The sequence below is a fragment of the Chiloscyllium punctatum genome, chromosome 3 (assembly GCF_047496795.1).
Source record: "Chiloscyllium punctatum isolate Juve2018m chromosome 3, sChiPun1.3, whole genome shotgun sequence".
NCBI classification, from domain to species: domain Eukaryota; kingdom Metazoa; phylum Chordata; class Chondrichthyes; order Orectolobiformes; family Hemiscylliidae; genus Chiloscyllium; species Chiloscyllium punctatum.
Genome location: NC_092741.1, coordinates 14,861,473 through 14,884,821, shown reverse-complemented (window position 1 = coordinate 14,884,821; position 23,349 = coordinate 14,861,473). Strand labels below are relative to the sequence as shown.

The following is a 23,349-nucleotide window of genomic DNA, read 5'->3' as shown; positions in this document are numbered from 1 at the left end:
AAACCAAGGTCACATGCCTCTGCCAGTCATCTTAACCTTGTCAAAAATCCCAACATGAAGTCCCCTGGTTCTCAATTGCTGAGTAAAACTGATAGCATCTCAGAATTAGAGGAGGCTTTGAATCGTAATCTTCTTTAACTAAATCCATCAACTCTTGAAGTATCTGGTGCCTCAGTAAATGTTAGGCTCCTAATAACCAAAAAGGTTGCAGGTCCACAAGCTGTCAGGAGAATTGCATGTTGCATAATCTCTGCTCTAAAGCCTTTTGCACAGTAAAACAAAAGCTTTACTTCTACAAACTGGGCTCAGCCTTCAACAGCAAGATTGAACAAATCGAGCTTCCCAATTCACAGACATGTTTACGCCAACTGAAAGAAAAGTTGCTTATAAATTTCTTCAGGCTCTTTTTTTTTGGATGTAAGTTTGGTCACTGAGCTGGAAGGTTCATTTTCGGATGTTTCGTCACCATAATAGGTAACATCATCAGTGAGCCTCTGGTTTAGTACTGGTGACATGGTCCACTTTTTATTTATGTGTTTAGGTTTCCTTGGGTTGGTGATGTCATTTCCGGTGGTGATGTTATTTCCGGTGGTGATATAATTTCCAGTGGTGATGTCATTTCCTGTTTTTTTTCAGGGGGTGGTAAATGGGATCAAAGTCAATGTGTTTGTTGATAGTGTTCCGGTTGAAGTGCCATGCTTCTAGGAATTTTCGCGCATGTCTCTGTTTGGCTTGCCCTAGTATGGGTATGTTGTCCCGGTCGAAGTGGTGACCTTCCTCATCTCTATGTAAAGATACTAGCAAGAATGGGTCATGTCTTTTTGTGGCTGGTTGATATTCATGTATCCTGGTGGTTAGTTTTCGACTTGTTTGTCCAATTTAGTGTTGGTGACAGTTCTTGCAAGGTATTTTTGTAAATGACATTAGTTTTGCTTCTTGTCTGTATAGGGTATTTCAAGTTCCTTAATTGCTATTTTAGTGTGTTGGTGGGTTTGTGGGCTATCATGATGCCAAGAGGTCTGAGTAGTCTGGCAGACATTTCTGACATGTCTTTGATGTTGGGGAGAGTGGCTAGGGTGTCTGGATGCGTTTTGTCTGCTTGTTTGGATTTGTTGCTGAGAAATCAACAGACTGTGTTCAGTGGAATCATTTTAACACCCATAAATGGAGTTACATTAGAACATTATTGCAAAGAGCCATCACACACTGCAGCACAGAGAAACTATAAACAGCAGAGGAAAATCACCTATATAGTGTGTTCAAAAAGAATGGGTACCCAATGAACACAGTTCACCAATTTCTCAGCAACAACCTATACAAGTAAACAAAACGTATCCAGAAACCCTAGCCACTCTCCCATACATCAAAGGCATCTTGGAAATGACTGTCAGACTCAGGCCTCTTGGCATCATGGTAGCCCACAAACCCACCAATACACTAAAACAGCAGCTAATGAACCTGATAGACCCGATATAGACAATAAGCAAAACTAATGTCATTTACAAAATGCCTTGCAAGAACTGTAACAAACACTACATTGGACAAACAGACAGAAAACTAGCCACCAGGATACATGAACATCAACTAGCCACACAATGACATGACCCACTCTCACTAGTATCTTTACATACAGATGAAGAAGGACACCACTTCGACTGGGAGAACACATCCATCCTAGGCCAAGCCAAACAGCGAGACAAACGCGAGAATTCCTAGAAGCATGGCATTTCAACCAGAACTCTATCAACAAATACATTGACTGGTACCCCATTTGCAACGCCCTGAGAAAAATAACAGGAATTTACAGGAAATGACATCACCAATCCAAGGAAACCTAAACACATAAATAAAAAGCGAGCTATACCACCAGTACTTCACCGGAAGCTCACTGATGACGTTACCTAGTATGGTGACGAAACATCTGAAAACAAACCTTCCAGCTCAGTGATCAGACTTACATCCAGAATCTTAGTTTTTTTTTGGTCCCCATTGAAATAACTTCACTCTGGTCTGGCTCCTTCAGAGACAGCTCGAGTGAACAAGATGTTTGACACTCCTGTTTATATCTGTCAGCCAGGACTCCCTGTTGGGACCAGGTTAACAGCTGCAATGATAGAACTCATATTCTATGAGGTCCACCTGGTTGACCTCGTTATAATCACTACTGTTATGTGTTGACAGAAGTAAACAGAGCATATATCATGTAAAATTTTGCGAGAAGGATGAGAGCTTGCAAATGGCTAGTTGTTGCTTAAACAAGTGGTATTCTGTCCAGCAAGTACAGGTGAAAGTAGTTTAAAGAACATGACACAATTTAGGATACTAGCAACACAGTTTTGGATAACTTTGAACTAAATGAATTTTTAAAACAATTGGTAGTTTCCTGGTCATCATCAACCTTTCAATAGCAGATTTATTAATTAATTGAATTTAAATTCCAGTGGCAAACAATCGTGGAATTTGAATCTATTTCGCTAAAGCTTTAGGTTAGGCCTCTGGAGTACTAATTCATTATCATTACTATCCCCATCTTAAGTTTGTGCTAATATATAAGCTCATAATAAATTCTGACACTTTAAGAAATATTGCTTTAACTTAAAATACTAAACCTTTAGTGGTTGCAAACTGGACATCACTAGACAAGAAAATTAATACAAAAGCAGAACATCAATCTCCTGTCAACCTTGGTAAAAGAAAGTCAAGATTAATCCCCTGTATTTTGATTGTTGGTGAATGGGGAAGTGTATGAAGGGAAACATAAATCTTACTTACATAACACAGTGCTCACCTTGTTAATTTTTGGTGTTATCAATGTCACATACTCAGAAGGAATTCCTTGGCACACACTTTCAAATAATTGAAGAGTGGACTGAATAGAGAAATAAAAATGAGAGAACCTTTACTTATGTAAAATTGTCTTAGCTTTCATTAGTCAGCATTAACTTGAATTCATTTCTCATTCGGAAAAAATGTGCCTGATTTTTGCAATTACACAATTCTTTAAAGAAAATAGATTATTTTTGAACTGAAAATTGTTAACACTTTAGTTACGCGTGCACAATGCAGGTTCCCTTTTAAAGCAAAGATCCATCATATTTCACATTCAGCGCAAGTTATATTAGTTGAGGAAATAAGTAAGTTAAAGATTCATTAAGTTTGCCTACACAGATCTAGAAATTGTGTTTTTATTTCTCAGAGCTTGACTTTGAAGTTTGATGCTAACTGGCGTGCAGGCATAAAGGTATGTTCTCCAGCACTGTTTTAAGACAAAATTCTTTACATTCAGGTTAGTTTCTAGCTTATTATCTCTGGTTGTAGTTTGATTTCAAAGTCTTTTTCTAGCTTCTCAAGTTTATGCAGAGAGAGATTTAGATACTTCTGTTACACTTTCATTCAAAAACAGTCTAGCTAAAAAATGGATCGTTTGGTAAAGCTGCCTTGAGGAATAGAGTGCCAGTAGGAGCAACAAGGAAAACACAAGCACAGTTTCAGGAGAAAGGAGTAGACCCTACCTATTGATGGTCTCTGAATTGCAATTTTCCTGCTTCCACTTGACTGGATATGAAATATGATGAGTCTTTGCTTTAAAAAGGAATCTGCATTATGTACGTGTAATTAGAGTGCTCACAATTTTCAGTTCAATACCTAATGCATCCAGTTCTTCCTGAATGCAAGCACAGACTATTTCTTTAAATGAGGAGGTACAGATGGAAGCAAACACTGCTTCACTGGATCATCTCTACACCATTCATTTCAATGACTCCCTGTGGTCATGAGTTCCACATTCTCACCAATCTTTGGCATTGAAGTTTATTTTGAATATTCTGCTCAATCTGTTGGTGACTATCTTATAGAGGTACACATGGTCACCAGTTCTATTCTTTGCAAAAAGAAAAATTCTCTTTGTATCAACTTATATAACCTTTGAAAATGTTAAATACCACCTATAGATCATCCCTTAGTCATATATCTTCAAGAGAACATAGATCCAGATGTCAATCCTGTCCTGATATGTGTACCCATATTTAGTATCAATCTTGTAACTCTTCTCTGAACCTCTTTAGTGCCTCTGCTTCATTTCCAAGGGACCATAACACAGTAGTTAACTCAAGGTTCAAGGCAGTTATGACCTACTTTTAAATTCTACCTATCTAGCAATAAAATCTAGCTTGCTCTTTTTAAAGGCCTCACTGACTTGTGGTCAATGATGAATGTGTATTCTGATTTCACATTGTCCATTCTTTTCATTGGGAACTGAACATTCCAAGTAATACGAGCATACCTTATTCTTCCTACCAAAATATTATATCTTATATTTGTCTGTGTTGAAGTTCATTTGACAATCATTTGTCTATTCTTCCCTTGCTCCTTTTAACAGCCCAGGATTAATTTCAACCAACCCTGGTGATTTATTTACATTCAAGGAAGCAAATATCTTTCTCTCTATGCTTATCACATCTAAAATGCTAAGCTCTCTCTCCTTAACTACAATATCTGTATTGTGTTTTTTTTTTGTGAATCACACCTTCCATCTCTGTGCACAGGTTATCTTTTTGGATTCTTTTTGTTTGCCTAATTATTTTCTCTTCTATCTCCCTCTGACTGTTTCAGGATCTATGGTATACTCCCAGGAGCGTGATAGACCTTCTCTTGTTACTAAGATTAATACATACAGTTTAATTTGATAATCCTTCTAACATATTATCTCTACTTAAATGAGGTAACTGAAGGAAACCACCAGAAGAGGATCAACTAAAATTAGTGAAGCACAAAAGTCATGCAGGCTTAAAGTAGTTCTGTACAAGCATTTTCAAACTTCTTCATTGGGAACATTGCTTTCAACAACAAGTTAGAAGTGCATCTATTTTCCTTGCTTGAATGATGATTCCAAACACCATTTTTGCAAATGCATTGGCATTCTTTGTGGGTGCTTTGCAGGAAAAATAAGTAGCTTTGAAGTTGCCTACATTTGTCACTCCCAAATTGGTATTAATTAAAATGCTCAAAGCAAAGACAATTATCAGACACTTTCTCAATATGTATGTAACATAATTCAGTTTCTATAACATTCTAGATGAAAATACAACTAGGTGCTCTATTTTCTGCTTGCTTCCATTCTTGAATGGACGGATTATATCTGTTAGTTTTCAATTTTTTTCCCCTCTCACCCTAAACCTATGTCCTCTAGTTCTGGACTCCCCGACTCCAGGGAAAAGACTTTGCCTATTTACCCTATCCATGCCCCTCATAATTTTGTAAACCTCTATAAGGTCATCCCTCAGCCTCCGATGCTCCAGTGAAAACAGCCCCAGCCTGTTCAGCCTCTCCCTGTAGCTCAAATCCTCCAACCCTGGCAACATCCTTGTAAATATTTTCTGAACCCTTTCAAGTATCACAACATCTTTCCGATAGAAAGGAGACCAGAATTGCACGCAATATTCCAACAGTGGCCTAACCAATGTCCTGTACAGTTGTAACATGACCTCCCGACTCCTGTACTCAGTACTCTGACCAATAAAGGAAAGCATACCAAATGCCTTCTTCACTATCCTATCTATCTGCGACTCCACTTTCAAGGATCTATGAACCTGCACTCCAAGGTCTCTTTATTCAGCAATACTCCTTAGGACCTTACCATTAAATGTATAAGTATTGCTAAGATTTGCTTTCCCAAAATGCAGAACCTTGCGTTTATCTAAATTAAACTCCATCTGCCACTTCTCTGCCCATTGGCCCATCTGGTCAAGATCCTGTTGTAATCTGAGCTAACCTTCTTCGCTGTTCACTACACCTCCAATTTTGGTGTCATCTGCAAACTTACTCTTATGCTCGCATCCAAAGCATTTATGTAAATGACAAAAAGTAGAGGACCCAGCACTGATCCTTGTGGCACTCCATTGGTCACAGGCCTCCAGTCTGAAAAGCAACCCTCCACCACCACCATCTGTCTTCTACCTTTGAGCCAGTTCTGTATCCAAATGGCTAGTTCTCCCTGTATTCCATGAGATGTAATCTTGCTAATCGGTCCCCCATGGGGAACCTTGTCAAACGCCTTACTGAAGTCCATATAGATCACATCTACCACTCTGCCCTCATTAATCCTCTTTGTTACTTCTTCAAAAAACTCAATCAAGTTTGTGAGACATGATTTCCCACGCACAAAGCCATGTTGACTATCCCTAATCGGTCCTTGCCTTTCCAAATACATGTACATCCTGTCACTCAGGATTCCATCCAACAACTTGCCCACCACCGATGTCAGGATCACTGGTCTATAGTTCCCTGGCTTGTCCTTACCACCCTTCTTAAACAGTGGCATCACGTTAGCCAACCTCCAGTCTTCTAGCACCTCACATGTGGTGATCAATGATACAAATATCTCAGCAAGAGGCCCAGCAAACACTTTTCTAGCTTCCCACAGAGTTCTCGGGTACACCTGATCATTTTTTGGGGATTTATCCACCTTTACCCATTTGAAGACATCCAGCACTTTCCCTTCTGAAATCTGGACATTTTGCAAGATGTCACCATCTATTTCCCTACAGTCTATATCTTCCATATCCTTTTCCACAGTAAATACTGATGCAAAAGACTCATTTAGTATCTCCCCCATTTTCTGCACTCCACACAAAGCTGCCATGCTGATCTTTGAGGGGCCCTATTCGCTCCCTAGTTACCCTTTTGTCCTTAAGGTATTTGTTAAGTAAACTTTTAATCCTTTTATGCCATTCTTCATAATCTAATTATTACTTGACCTGTCGCTCATCTTGGCATAGCTGAATGCTTTTTCCTTAGGTTTGGTGCTTTTCCATATTTCTTTAGTTAACCATGAATGATATGATTACTCTTTTGAATTTATTAGAAAGGATGACCTTATAGAGGTTCATAAAATCATGAGAGGCATAGATAAGGTGAATAGCAGAGGTCTTTTCCTCAGGATGGGCAGCACGGTGGCACAGTGGTTAGCTCTGCTGCCTCACAATGCCAGAAACCCAGGTTCAATTCCCACCTCAGGCAATGGGGTCTGTGTGGAGTTTGCACATTCTCCCCGTGTCTGCATGGGTTTTCTCCAGGTGCTCCGGTTTCCTCCCACAGTCCAAAAAAAATGTGCAGGTTAGGTGAATTGGCCATTTAAAATTGCCCATAGTGTTAGGTGAAGGGGTAAATGTTAGGGGAATGGGTCCGGGTGGGTTGCTCTTCGGAGGGTCAGTGCGGACTTGTTAGGCCGAAGAATCTAAAACAAACACCGGGGGCATAGTTTTAAGTTGAGAGGAGAAAAAATTAAAAGGGACCTGAAGGGCAACTTTTTTTACACACTGTTCAGATGTGGCCTGATCTGCCAGAGGAAGTCGTAGATGTAGGCACAGTTACAACATTTAAAAGACATGGAATAGGTACATGACTAGAAAACGTTTAGACGGATATGGACTAAACACAGGCAAAGGGAAACTTGGTCAGCGTAGACGAGTTGGATCGAAGGATTCTGAGTTGTATGACTTAATGACCATATGTTTATTTTGAATATTTTGAAATATCTCCTTAAATGTCTGACTCTACATCCCTATTGATGCCTTACCTAGCAAAGTAAATTAAAGCAAAGTACAATGGATGCTGCAGGTCTCAAATAAAAATAGAAATTGCTGGAGAAATTCAGTAGGTCTGAAGGCATCTGTGGAGAGAAAAATAGAGTTCATGTTTAAAGTCCAAGCTATAGAAAAACTTACAACTAGGCCTATACTAGTTAGGATCAAATGAAGCAATCCTGTGACATATGTTTCCTGGATGTTGCTATTCTCCAGCTAATTTCCTCTCCACAACTGCCAACTTAGAACACACTGCACAATGACATACAAAAAATATATTTTGTCACAGATATGTATTGCTTTGTTATAGTCCAGAAACAAGATGTTCAACCCAGTTGGACTATGCTGTATTTTCAAATTCACTTGTAATGTGTGGGTAGCATCGATTGTGCTAGAATGTATTGCCCATCTATAATTGTTCTTGGGAAGGTGGTGGTGAGCTGCCTTCTTGAACCGCTGCAGTCCATCTGCTGCAGGGAGACACAGTATGCCATTAGGAAAGGAATTCCAGGATATTGATCTAGCAATAATGCAGGTGATTTATTTCCAAGTCAGGAGGTGGGTGGCTTGGAATGGAACTTGCAGGTGGTGGTGTTCCCATCAATTTGCTGCCTTGGTACTTCTGGATGAAAGTGATTATGACTTTAGAAAGTGCTATCTAAGAACCTTTGGTGAATTTCTGCAGTGAATCTCATAGTGAGAAACACACTACTGCTACTGAGTGCCAGTGGTGGAATGAATATATGCCTGTGGATGTGGTGTCAATTAAGTGGTCTGCTTTGTCCTGGATGGTATCAAGGTTTTTGAGTTACAACATTACCACATGACTTTCCTCTTAACTCTCTTCACTTGAAACTCTCAGGAATTCCTTCAAAACTTTCCTCCTTCATCACCAATATTCTTGTTCAGCTTCCTCTTAAATATATTTAAGCAATTTGCTTCGGGTACTCTACTGTGTATGCTTCGCTGGCTCATACGGTACATTTCATGCCTTTGGATCTTTAAATGGCTTGAGGGAACTTTCTTCCCTCCATCTGAGAGGAAGTTTCAACTCCAGGAGGTCCTGGTCTATCTAATAATCAGCAGTTCTTGTCTCATTAAGGCCACCTGGAGCAGTGGTCATTGCTGAGACTACAATGTGTCTCTTGAATAAATTAAGTTCCAGCAGCTTATGATCTGGGAAGTGGCAATCCCCCTTCAATCCATGTTAGGTGGTGAACATCTTGGGACTTTCTTCCTTACAGCACTATGAGTAAAGCAGTTCACTACCTTCTCAAGTGAAATCTTGAGATCTAAGTTTAATACAAATAAATAGTATTTTGTTCTGAAAATGAACAGCATCATCTTGTGCATGTGAATGGTGAATGTATTGAACAACACTGATGTAGAGCATATCAATAAAAGTAAAATACTGCAGATGTTGGAAATCGAAAATAAAAGTGCTAGAAATCAACACCAGATCTGCCAGCATCTGTGGAAAGTGAAATATTGTTAACAACTCAAGATAGAGTTAGACAAATGTATGATTGTTATGGAGGTTATTATTAAATGGGTCAGGCAGGAAAGTGGAGTTGAAACGACAACCAGATCGGCCTTGATTGAATAGTAGAGTGGCTCAATGAGCCAAATTACCTGCACTGCATCCAAGACCTATGATATTATGTTCTTGGTTAACAAACAATAATTTGAAAGTGGTGGCAGAGGAATTAAAAACAGTCTTGAAAGTAGAGACTAAAATTTCAGAGATATTTAAAGCATATGTAGGTATAGAATGGAGAGAGCGAATGAATCCTCAGAAGAGTATAAAGGCAGTAGGAGTATATTTAAGAGGAAAATCAGGAGGGTAAGAAGGGGGCATGAGATAGCTTTTGGCAAACAAGATTAAGGAGAATCCAAATGGATTTTATAAACACATTAAGGAAAATAGGATAACTGGGGAGAGAACAGGGCCCCTCAAAAATTAGCAAGGCAGCCTATGTGTGGAGCCACAGGAGACAGGGGAGATTAAAAATGAGTATTTTGCATCAATGTTTACTGTGGAGAAGAACATGGAAAATATAGAATGTGAGGAAATAGATGGTGTCATCTTGAAGTCTGTCCATATTACAGAGGAGGTGGTGCTGGATGTCTTAAAATACATAAAAGTGGATAAATCCCCAGGACCTGATCAGGTGTATCTGAGAACTCTGTGGGAAGCTAGGGATGTGATTGTTGGGCCCCTTGCTGAGATATCTGTATTATCGATAGTCACGGGTGAGATGACAGAAGACTGGAGGTTGGCTAATGTGGTGTCACTATTTAAGAAAGGTAGTGAGGAAAAGCCTAGGAAGTTTAGACCAATGAGCCTGACATCAGTGTGGGCAAATTATTGGAGGGAATCCTGAGGGACAGGATTTACATGTATTTGGCAAGGCAAGGACTGATTAGGGATGGTCAGCATGGCTTTGTGTGTGGGAAATCATGTCTCATAAACTGGATTGAGTTCTCTGAAGAAGTAATAAAGAGGATTGAGTGCAGAGCAATAGACATGATATACATGGACTTCAGTAAAGCGGTTGACAATGTTCCTCATTGGAGACTGGTTCGCAAGGTTAGATGGAATAAAGGGAGAACAAGCCATTTGGATAAAGAACTGGCTCGAAGGTAGAAGACAGAGGATGGTGGTGGAGGGATGTTTTTCAGACTGGAGGCCTGTGACCAGTGTAGTGCCACAAGGATCCATGCTGGGTCCACTACTTTTCATAATTTATATAAATGATTTGGATGTGAACATGGGAGATACAGTTAGTAAGTTTGCAGATAACACCAAAATCGGAGTTGCAGTGTAGAGCGAGGAAGGTTACTTCAGAGTACAAGAGGATCTTGGTCAGATAGGCCAATGGGCTGAGGTGATGCACTTTGGAAAAGCAAATCAAAGCAGGTAAAGTTCTGGGGAGTGTTGCTGAACAAAGAGACCTTGGAGTGCAGGTTCATAATTCTTTGAAAGTAGAGTCGCAGCTAAATAGGATAGAGAAAGAAGGCGTTTGGTATGCTTTCCTTTATTGGTCAGAGCATTGACTATAGGAATTGTGAAGTCATGTTGCTGCTGTACAAGACATTGGTTAGGCCACTTTTGGAATACAGCATTCAATTGTTTTCTCCTATTGGAATATCTTCACATCAGAATGATATTGTGAAACTTGAAAGGGTTCAAAAAACATTTATAAGGATGTTGCCAGGGTTGGAGGATTTGAGCTATAGGGAGAGGTTGAATAGGCTGGGGCTGTTTTCCCCAGAGTGTTGGAGGCTGAAGGGTGACCTTATAGAGGTTTATAAAATCATGAGGGACATGGATAGGAAAAATAGACCAGGTGTTTTCCCTGAGGTGGGGGAGTCCAGAATTAGAGGGCATAGGTTTAAGGTGAGAGGGGAAAAATATAAAAGGGACCTAAGGGGCAACTTTTTCATGCAGAGGGTGGTGCGTGTATGGAATGAGCTGCCAGAGGAAGCGGTGGAGGCTGGTACAATTACAGCATTTAAAAGTCATCTGGATGGGTATATGAATATGAAGGGTTCAAAGGGATATGGGCCAAGTGCTGGCAAATCGAACTAGATTAGGTTAGGGTATCTGGTTGGCATGGTCGAGTTGGATTGAACAGTCTGTTTCTATGCTGTACATCTCTATCACTATGACTCTACTGCCTCAGATCTTGAATATTGAAAAGCAAGATAGGAATGTAGGAACATAGTTATGGGGTAAGCCATTCAGGCCATGACTGTCAAGCCATTCAATACAATCATGGCTGATAGACCATTTCAATGTCTTTTACCAACCTCATCTCAATGATCATCTATGCCGTTTGTAATTTGAAATTTATCAATCTCTACCTTAAACATACCCAAAAACAAATATTCCACAGCCCTCTGTGGTAGAGAGAGTTTCAAAGTTTGACAACCCCAAAAAGATAAAAAAAAAAACCCTAACTCTGATTTAAGTGGCATCATCCTTATTCTTAAGTCGTACTTTTTGTTTCTAGACTCCAAACAAGTGGAAATATCTGACCTTCATTGACCCTGTCTGTTCTTTCAAGTACTTTGTAAGTTTCAGTAAGATCACCGTTCATTCTTTAAAACTTTGAAGAATACAAGCCGTTTTGGCCAAGCTTTTTTCATAGGTCAGTCCACCATTCTGGGAACAAGTCTGGTGAACCTTCAGTTCTGAAGAAGGGTGACTGGATCCAAAAAGTTAACTCTGATTTCTCTCCAGAGATGCTGCCAGACCTTCTGAGATCTTCCAGCAATTTCTGTTTTTGTTTCAGATTTCCAACATCTACAGTTCTTTGTTTTTGTCTGCTGAACCTTTGCTGCGCTCCCACTCTGTATCAATAATATCTTTTCTGTGATAAGGAAACCAACACTGCTCACAGTATTCCAAGTGCAGTTTAATGAAGCTCCTAGGAAATTAAAGCAAGGCTTTACTAATCCTGTCCTCTAATAATTTTGCAATAAAGGCTAATGTAGCACTAGCTTTCCTAATATCTTGCTGAACCTACACGTCAGACTTATCAACTTATCAACAAGGACACCAAGGTCCTTTGTACATCTCCACCTTTCAGTCTCTTACTATTTAAGAAATACACTGCACATCTGTTTTTCCTCACAAAATGAATAACCTCAGATCTTTCTACATTATATTTCATCTGCCATGTTCTTGCTCATTCACTTTTGCATTATCCACAAATTTGACAATATTACATTTGGTCACCACTTCCCAATCATTGTGAACAGCTCGGGCTCGAATATTGATCTTGCGGTACTTCACTGGTCATAGCCTGCCAAGATGAAAATGACCAGTTATTCTCACTCTGTTAGTCAATCATAAATCCATGCTGTTATGGACCAAACCAGACCCCCTCAATATATTTTAAGAAGGTAGCCTAGACCCCAGCTTTTTTTTAATTTTAAAAGTAGATGTGAAGTGTTGTGTTCCAGATAATGTGACTGGTCAAACTACTTGATGTTGTTTAAACACAATTTATTTAAACACGATAGATAAAATGCAAACAGAAGATAGAGGAATTTAGAATTACTTAACTATTGGAAAACATAACCAAATAATAGTACCTATTACTAATTAACTATTCCAATATAATAACATCCGATAAACACTCCCTTTGGCAAAAAGACAAGTTCAGGCACAGATTCTCACATACAGTTCTCCAAACCAGGAGCAAAACACATCAAGAGAAAATTCAGAAAAACTAGTAGCTGGGAGACATTAATTGAAGCTTCAAACTCTTTTGAGACCCCAAAGGCTTAAAACTAAACCTAAAAACTAAAAGAACTAAACTTAAAACTAAACCTTAAAACTAAAAGAACTAAAAGGTTGGGTCTGTGAGAGCTGGCCCCACCCAGGCTACTTTCATTGTTCCAACTTTAAAAAAAACAAGGCCTCACAAATTGCTTACTTTCTGAGAGACAGCTCGGTGCCTCTGCCTTACAACATTCCTTAAAAAAAACAAGACAAAATAACCTCTTAAAATGACAGCGTTGTCACAATGCCAATACATTATCTCTTACCCCATGTTCTTTAATGTTTCTAAACAGCCCTCTTTGGGGTCATTATCAAATGCCTTCTGAAAATCATAGTATACTATGTCCATCAGTTGTCTTCTATCAGTTTTGGTAATAACAACTTCAAGAAAACTTCAACATGCTCATCAAAAATGATTTCCCATCACATATCCATGTTAGCTATGTTCAATCATTTCACTATTATCGAAATGCCTATTTATCACATTCTTTAATAAGCCAGCCTTGAATTTTCCTTATTACTAATGTAAAGCTAAAGGTCAATAGTTCCCCGTTTTCTCTCTTCGTAAATAGTGAGTGACATTTGCGAACTTTCAATCCGTGGGATTCATTCCAGATCTATAGAATTTTGAAAGTTGATCACCAAAACATCGACTATCGCTCTGGCCACTCCTTCAAAATTCTGGGATGTAGATTATAAGGCTCTGAGAATCCATCACCTTTTGGACCCATTAATTTCTCCAGTACAATCTTCTCATGAGTACTATTTTCCTGAAACTTCTCAATCTCCCTCATGGCTTGGATTTCTCGTTCTGGGAGATTTCATGTATCATTCTCGATTAAAACAGATGCTAGTAATTATTTAACTTTTTAGCCATTTCTCTAAATGGTTAGGTGGCTGGGTGGCCCACTGATTAGCATTGCTGCCTCACAGCGCCAGGGACTCGGTTTGATTCCAGCCTCTGGCGAATGACTGTTTGGAGTTTGCACGTTCTCCTTGTGTCTGCGTGGGTTTCCTCCCACAATCTAAAGATGGGCAGTTGAGGTGAATTGGCCATGCTAAATTGCCCATCATGTTCAAGGATATGTAATTTAGGTGCATTAGCCTGGGGTAAATGTAGGGTAGGGGAATGGGTCAGGGTGGGTTACTCTTCAGATGAGCTTGTTGGGCTCAAGGACCTGTTTCCAAACTGTAGGGATTCTATGATTCAATTCCTTATTATAACTTATTGTTTTAAACTCTTTGTACAATGAACACATTTTTTTTGTCAAACATAGCCTTTCTATGTATCTATGCATGTTTCTACAGTCAATTTATGCTTTTTTCTCTGTTGCATTTAAACATCTTTTGTTAGTTACTTTGTTCATCTTTGCTGTATTCTGAAAGCCTCCTAATCCATTGGGTATACTGTTATTTCTAGCAATTTTTCTGGCATTAGGCCTGTTGTTTTAATCTTGTACAATCCTGAACGTTCTTTGTTAGTCATAGTTGACTGAGCTTTTTTGAGTTTTTGCATTTTGAAGGAATATACAATTGAACATAAGTAATGTAATAGTTCTTTGAAGACCATACATTGCCTATGTACACACAAGCTTTTTAATACAGTTTCATTGGTACTTCAACTAATTTGTATTGCATACCATCATAATTTAATTTAAATACACTTGACACCCTTGTTTCAGAGTAAACTACACTATTTTCAGACATAAGGTAAAGTTCCATCATATGGCGGTTAGTCAACCCGATAGGTTACTTTTTCAGGAATATTATTAATTATCTAATCAAAAGAAAAATGTGCAGGAGTAGGCCATTCAGCCCTTTGAGCTGCATCATGACTGATCATGCAATTTCAGTCAGCCAATCCCATTTTCTCTCCAAACTCCTTGATTCCTTCAGCTGGAAAGACCATGTCCAGCTCCGTCTTGAATATATCTAATAAACTGGCCTCAACAGCTTTCTGTGGTAGAGAATTCTACAGGTTCAGAACTCTAAGTGAGGAAATTGTTTGTCATCACAGACCGGAATGGCTTACCCCTTATTCTGAGATAGTGACCCTTAGTTCTGGACTTTCCTAACATCTGGAACATTCTTCCTGCATCTAGACTGTCAAACCCCATCAGGATTTTATATGGCCCTCTGAAATTTCCACATCATTCCTCTAAATTCCAGAGAATACAAGCTCAATCTTTCTTCATATTTCAGTCCTGGCGTCCTGGCACCTATCTGGTGAACCTTTGATGGACTCCCTAAAGAGCAAGAATGCACTTCCTCAGACTAGGAGACTAAATAGAACATAGAACAGTACAGCACAGAACAGGACCTTCAGGCCACGATGTTGTGCCGACCATTGATCCTCATGTAAGGTAAACCTAATGTACGAACCCTCAAATTTCTGTGACCATATGCATGTCCAGCAGACTCTTAAATATCCCCAATGATCTCGCTTCCACAACTGCTGCTGGCAATGCATTCCATGCTCTCACAACTCTCTGCGTAAAGAACCCACCTCTGACACCCCCCTTATACTTTCCGCAAAACAGCTTAAAACTATGACCCCTCATGTTAACAATTTCTGCCCTGGGGAAAAGACTTTGGCCATCAACTCTATCTATGCCTCTCATTATCTTGTACACCTCAATTAGGTCCCCTCTCTTTCTTCTTTTTTTCAATGAAGAAAGTCCGAGCTCAGTCAACCTCTCTTCGTAAGATAAGCCCTCCATTCCAGGCAGCATCCTGGTAAACCTCCTCTGAACCCTCTCCAAAGCATCCACATCTTTCCTATAATAGGGCGACCAGAACTGGACACAGTATTCCAAGTGCAGTCTAACCAAAGTTTTATAGAGCTGCAACAAGGTCTCATGGCTCTTAAACTCAATCCCTCTGTTAATGAAAGCCAAAACACCATATGCTTTCTTAATAACCCTGTCCACCTGGGTGGCAATTTTAAGGGATCTATGTACCTGCACACCAAGATCCTGCTGTTCCTCCACACTGCCAAGAGTCCTGTCTTTAATCCTGTACTCAATTTCAAGTTCGACCTTCCAAAATGCATCACTTCGCATTTATCCAGGTTGAACTCCATCTGCCACCTCTCAGCCCATCTCTGCATCCTGTCAATGTCACGCTGCAGCCTACAACAGTCCTCTGTACTGTCAATGACACCGCCAACCTTTGTGTCGTCTGCAAACTTGCTAACCCATCCTTCAATCTCCTCATCCAAGTCATTAATAAAAATTACCAAAAGTACAGGCCCAAGAACAAAGCCCTGTGGAACACCACTCACCACTGACTTCATCAGGGCTTTTGCCCAAAACGTCGATTTTACTGCTCCTCGGATGCTGCCTGAACTGCTGTGCTCTTCCAGCACCCCTAATCCAGAACCTTCCTCAATTGTCGAATTTAATTTGAAGAATATCCAATTCAGAATCCTCTGAATTATTTCTTCACTCTGTGTTGTAACCAATAATACAGTCTCCTTTGGCTTCCCTTCTCTGTCAAATTACCTTTTGAGCATATCCAAGATTTCTTTATGCTTCCTGTTTCGTTGTATGCTGTGATATATTTGAATGCTGTCTAACCAACTCCCCCACAATTTAAGCATTCTCTAAAATTTGACACATAGTCCAAATATTTGGCATCTGAATTCTGACTTATCAATTTCTCCTTAATCAATTTTAGCTGTCCTCTCACTTTATGCCCGAAAGTTAATTCAAATGGACTGAACTTGGTTGATTCACGTGGTGCATCTCTGATCGCAAGAAGTACAAACGGAATTCCCTTATCCCAACCATCTGGATAATGTTGACTATAATCCCTCAACATGGTCTTTAATGCCTGATGCCTCCTTTTTAGCACTCCCTGTGACTCTGGATGGTATGCAGTAGAGTCAAACAGTCATAGAGGTGTACAGCACGAAAACAAATCCTTCGGTCCAACTCATCCATGCCGACCAGATATCCCAACCTGATCTAGTCCCACCTGCCAGCTCCTGATCCAAATCCCTCGAAACCCTTCCTATTCATATATGGACCCAGATACCTTTTAAATGTTGCAATTGTACTAGCCTCTACCACTTCCTCTGGCAGCTCATTCAACACAAGTACAATCCTCTGTGTGAAAAAGTTGCCCCTTAGGCCTCTTTTATATCTTTTCTCTCACCCTAAACCTATGCCGTCTAGTTCTGGACTCCCCCACCTCAGGGAAAAACAGTTGTCTATTTAGCCTATCCACGCCCCTCATAAGCCTCTATAAGGTCACCCCTCAGCCTCCAACGCTGTAGGGAAAACAGCCCTAGCCTATTCAGCCTCTCCCTACAGCTGAAATGCAACATCCTTGGCAACATCCTTGTAGATCATTTCTGAACCATTTCAAGTTTCACAACATCCTTCCAATAGGAAGGAGACCAGAACTGCATGCAATATTCCAACAGTGGCCTAAGTCATGTCCTGTACAGCCTCAACATGACCTCCCAACACCTGTACTCAATACTCTGACCATTAAAGGAAAGCATATCAAATGCCTTCTTCACTATCCTATCTACGTGTGACCCACTTACAAGGAACTATGAACCTGCACTCCAAGGTCTCTTTGTTCAGCAACACTCCTTAGGACATTACCATTAAGTGTATAAATCCTAGGAGAAAGTGAGGACTGCAGATGCTGGAGACCAGAGTTGAAAAGTGTGGTGCTGGAAAAGCGCAGCAGGCCAGGCAGCATCCGAGGAGCAGGAGAATCGATGTTTCGGGCATAAGCCCTTCTTCAGTGTATAAGTCCTGCTAAGATTTGCTTTCCCAAAATTCAGCATCCCACATTTATCTAAATTAAACTCCACCTGCCACTTCTCAGCCCATTGGCCCATCTGATCAAGATCCCGTTGTAATCTGAGCTAACCTTCTTCGCTGTCCACTCCACCTCCAATTCTGATTTAAAGTTTGACCCTTGATCTGTTTGGATCTCTGTAGGGAGTCCATATCTAGTGAAAGATTTGAGTGACTCCTCTCCAATCCTTTCAGCTGTGATACTGCATAATGGAATGACCTCTGGAAATCTAGTAAACACATCCATTATTGTTACCAAATGCTGATTCCCACTTTTTGCTTTCGGTAGGGGTCCTACACAATCAATTAAGAGTCTTGTAAAAGGTTCTTCAAATGCAGGAATAGGTATTAAAGATGTGGGTTTCATTACTGCCTGTAGTTTTCCAATTACCTGCCATGTATGACATGTCTGGCAAAAATTAACTACATCTTTGTGCAATCTAGGCCAGTAAAAATGTTTTGTATTTAGCCTGAGATTTTGTCACCCCTAAATGACCCCCTAGTTGTAGTTCATGCGACACTCGTAACACCTCTGTTCTACAAACCACTGACAAAATGATTTCATAAACTTCTGCCCATTTCTTGTCTGCCTGAATATGTGATGATCTCCATTTCCTCATTTAAGACATCATTTTTAAGATAATAACACACTGGGATACATCTAAATTCTTCTGCTGTGCATGCTTTTTGATGCAATTGGTGCATGCAATTGGTTTAGTTTCTCATCTTTTTGCTGTCATTCAGTTAATTTCTCTGATCTAAAGATGCCTGCTTTGTCATCTATTTGCTCCTGTTTTGTGTCAACCATTTGATCAAACAGGACTCTGCTAATTCCACTTCAACTTCCTTATCTGTATTTGTTGACCTTTTCTGTTCCAATTAGTGACTTTGTAACCTTGTTACCACATAGTCAGGAAAAATCCTAGGTTATATGCCCTGCAATAGTTCAGTTGCCTGAGTTTCCACTGGCTTTTCAACCATAGTAGGCAGCACTCCTACCTGTTAACCAGCTATGTCATTAGCAAGGACAAATCGTATTCCTGGAGCTGAGAGTTTGTCCAGTACTACTCCTACCATGACATCTCCACTCTTCATTGGACACTCTAACCTTAGTCCACATAATTGAGCGCTTCTTGTCTCACCGTGAATTCCCATTACTAGCATCATTTCTGGCAATAGTCCTTCAGAGGTACAAATCTTCTCATCGTTCAACATCAAAGATTGATAGGTTCCTATATCTCCTTCTACTGTAACCTCTTTAACTGCTGCTCCTAACCTATGTGAGTAAACATTAACTTCGCAAGTATATGGTTTAAGAAAATCCAACAATTCTTCCTTAACTAACCTTTGACCAGATTGTACAATCTGGTGCACTTTATAGCCTCCACTGTGCTTTCCATTACCACTCCAACAAAATTCACCGGCTTATCCTGTTTTCCTACTTCTGGCTTCCCAGTGCTAACCCACCAACACTGTGATTTCATGTGGCCTTCTTTATTGCAGTGAAAACACTAGAGCTTTACAACTTCTCTTTTCCCCTCAAGGGTTTCCTTAAGTTATCCTGATGATCTTCACCAGGATCTATCTTTTCCTTTCCATGTAAGGATTTTTCTTTACCCAAATTTCTATCCTCATGGATTGAAATTGATTTTGGTAACCAAACTTTGATTTATGGACTAACCTGTAATCATCAGCCATTTCAGCTGCTAATCTTGCTGTTTCAACCAATCCACGTGAGTTCTCACTACTTTAGGAAGTGAATTTTTCCAGAATAATTCTCTCTCAGAGCTCTATTTTTAGTACCCTTATCCACCTATCAAAATTATTTTGTTTGATCCTTTCAAGCTCAGTGTAGGTTTGACCAGGGTTTAGATCAGAGTGGCGCTGGAAAAGCACAGCAGGTCAGGCAGCATGAATATACTTAACCAGATCCTCACCAGGCCTTTTAAGTTTGCACATCCTCACTCTCTTCCTGACTAAGAACATTACAGTGCAGTACAGACTCTTCAGCCCTCGATTGTGCGCTGACCTGTGGAACCAATCCGAAGCCTATCTATCCTACACTATTCCATTTTGAAAATGGAATAGTGTCTTTGGGGTCCTGAAGGGGGAGGGTAACCAGCCCCAAGTCGTGGTCCACGTAGGTACCAACAACATAGGTAGAAAGAGGGATAGGGATGTAAGGTAGGATCTCAGGGAGCTAGGGTGGAAGCTGAACGTCAGAACAAACAGAGTATTATCTCTGGTTTGCTACCCATGCTACGTGAAAGCGAGGCAAGGAATAAAGTGAGATATCAGCTGAACACATGGCTGCAGAGATGGTGCAGGAGGGAAGGTTTCAGGTACTTGGATAATTGGGGAAGGTGGGACCTCTACGAAGAGGATGGTCTTCACTTGAACCAGAGGGGTACTAATATCTTGGAAGGGAAATTTGCTGGTGCAATCCGGGTGGGTTTAAACTAGCTCAGCAGGGGGGTGGGAACCTGAGGTGTAGTTGCAGTACACAGGAGGATGAGAGTAGGGAGGACAGGGACAGGATTTCACAGTCACAGGAATGTGTTGGCAGACAGCAAGTTAGTTTGAAGTGTGTCTACTTCAAACTTCAACTCCAGAAGTATCCGAAATAAGGTCGGTAAGCTGGCAGCATGGATAGGTATTTGGGACTTTAATGTTGTGGCCATGGATAGAGTAGGGTGAGGAATGAATGTTGCAGGTTCCAAGGTTCAGATCATTCATTAAGAACAGGCAAGGCAGTAAAAGAGGGGGAGGTTAGGTTAGATTAGATTACTTACAGTGTGGAAACAGGCCCTTCGGCCCAACAAGTCCACACCGACCTGCCGAAGCGTATACCACCCAGACCCATACTCCTACATTTACCCCTTCACCTAACACTATGGACAATTTAGCATGGTCAATTCACCTAACCTGCACATTTTTGGATTGTGGGAGGAAACCGGAGCACCCGGAGGAAACCCATGCAGACACGGGGAGAATGTGCAAACTCCACACAGAGAGTCGCCTGAGGCGGGAATTGAACCTGGGTCTCTGGCGCTGTGAGGCAGCAGTGCTAACCACTGTGTCACCGTGCCGCCCACAAAGGTGACTAACAAGGTGTGGCCTTGTTAGTCAAGGATAGTATAACGGTGGCTGAAAGAACTTTTGACAAGGACACGTCTACTGAGGTAGCATGGGCCGAGGTTAGAAACAGGAGAGGAGAGGTCACACTGCTGGGAGATTTTTATAGGCCTCCATAGAGTTCCAGGGAGATGGAGGAGAGGATTGGAAAAATGATACTGGGTAGGAATGAAAGGAACAGGGTGGTCAGAATGGGGGTCTTTAACTTCCCTAACATTGACTGGAAATGCTATAACTCTAGTACGTCGATGAATTAGGTTTTGTCCAATGTATACAGGAGGGTTTCCTGACAGTGTATGTCGAGGGGCTGACAAGAGGGGAGGCCACGCTGGATTTGGTGCTTGGTAATAAACCAGGCCAAGTGTTTGATTTAGTGGGAGGTGAGGACTTTGGATAGGGTGACCATAAATCTGTTACATTTAGTTTAGTTATGGAAAGGGATAGGTACATGCCACAAGGCAAGAGTTATCAATGTGGTAAGGGGCACTTATATTGTAATTAGGCAAGACTTAGGATGCATTGAATGGAGTAGCAAAATGCAGCAGATGGGGACAATGGAAATGTGGAGCTGGTTTGATTGTGTGTCCTTGATAGGTATGTCCCTGTCAGGCAGGAAGGAAGTGATAAGGTAAGGGACCCATGGTTTACTACAGAAATTGTATCTCTTGTTTAGCGGTAGAAGGAAGCTTATGTGTCGATGAAACAAGATGGTTTAGATGAAGTGATGGAGAGTTATAGAATAGCTAGGAAGGATTTAAAGACAGAGTTAAGAAGAGCAAAGAGAGGTATGGACAGTTTTTAGCAGGTAGAATGAAGGAGAACCCGAAAGCTTTCTATAAGTATGTGAGAAATAAAAGGATGACTAGGGTAGGAATAGGGCCAGTCAAAGACAGAAGTGGAAAGTTGAGTGTGGACCCAGTGGAGATTGGAGAGGTGCTAAACGAACATTTCTCATCAATTTTCACACAGGAAAAGGAGAATATTGTAGAGGAGAAGAATGAGATACGAGATATTAGACTAGAAAGGATCGAGGTTAATTATGAAGGGGTGCTATCGATTCTAGGAGTGAAAGTAGACAAGTCCCCTGGGCCGGATGGGATTTATCCGAGGATTCTCTGGGAAGCTAGGGAAGAGACGGCGGAGCCTAGGCTTTGATACTCGAGTTGTCATTGTCTACAGGTTTAGTACCGTAAGACTGGAGGATTGCAAATGTTGTGTCCTTGTTCAAAAAGGGCAGTAGAGATGACCCAGGTAACTATAGACCAGTGAGCCCTACTTCTGTTGAAGGAAAGGTTTTGGAAAGGATTATAAGAGATAGGATTTATAATTATCGAGCAAGCAACAATTTGATTTCAGATAGGCAACATGATTTCGTCAAGGGCAGGTCATGTCTCACAAACCTCACTGAGTTTTTTGAGAAGGTGACCAAGTATGTAGATGACTTAGATACAGGCATAGATGGATGGGTTAGTAAGTTTGCAGGTGACACTAAAGTCGGTGCAGTAGTGGACAATGTGGAAGAATGTTGCAGGTTGTACGGGGACTTGCATAGACTGTAGAATTGGGCTGAGAGGCAGCTAAATGTGAGGTGATTCACTTTGAAAAGAATAACAGTAAGACAGAGTACTGGGTCAATGGAAAGATTCTTGGTAGTGTGGATGTCCAGAGGGATCTTGGAGTCCATGTACATAGAACCCTGAAAGTTGCCACCTAGGCTGATAGTGCTGTTAAGAAGGCATACGGTGTGTTAAGTTTCATTGGTAGAGAGATTGAGTTCCAGAGCTGCAATGTCATGCTGCAACTATACAAAACGCTGGTGCGGCCACACTTGGAATATTGTGTACAGTTCTGGTCGCCCCATTAAAGGGAGGATGTGGAAGCATTGGCAAAGGTGCAAAGGAGGTTTAGCAGGATGTTGCCTGGTCTGGAGGGAAGCACTTATGAGAAAAGGCTGAGAGACTTGGGTTTGTTCTCATTGGAAAGAAGAAGGCGAAGAGGGGATTTGATAGAGACATACAAGATGATCAGAGAATTAGATAGGGTAGACAGTGAAAGTCTTTTTCCTAGGATGATGACATCAGCTTATACTAGGGGACATAGCTACAAATTGAGGGGTGATAGATTTAAGGCAGATGTCAGAGGCAGGTTCTTCACTCAGAGAGTAGTATGGGTGTGGAATGCCCTAGCTGCCAATGTAGTTAACTTAGCCACATTAGGGAGATTTAAACAATCCTTGGATAAGCACATGGATGATGATGGGATAATGTAGGGGGATGAGCTTGGAATAGTTTACAAGTCAGCCAAACGGGCTGTTCTGTACTGTATTGTTCTATGTTCTGAGATGAAGACTAAAGTATGGAGTCCAGTTACTAGTCTTCATCTCCATCCTTTTAAGCTGATTTTTCTAAGTTGAAAAATGTGTTGCTGCAAAAGCGCAGCAGGTCAGGCAGCATCAAAGGAGCAGAAGAATCATAAGGCCTTCTTCAGGAATGAGGAAGGTGTGCCAAGCAGGCTAAGATAA

The 23,349-nt window shown here is 40.7% G+C and overlaps 1 protein-coding gene across 1 annotated transcript in view; it reads right to left on the bottom strand.

Moving 5' to 3' along the window:
• Positions 1-23,349, bottom strand: part of LOC140453953 (dynein axonemal heavy chain 8-like) — a 1,210,036-nt gene that overhangs the window by 841,051 nt on the left and 345,636 nt on the right. The window contains exon 20 of the mRNA XM_072548830.1: positions 2,789-2,869. Coding sequence (XP_072404931.1) covers positions 2,789-2,869 — 81 coding nt within the window. The remainder of the gene's footprint in view (positions 1-2,788; positions 2,870-23,349) is intronic.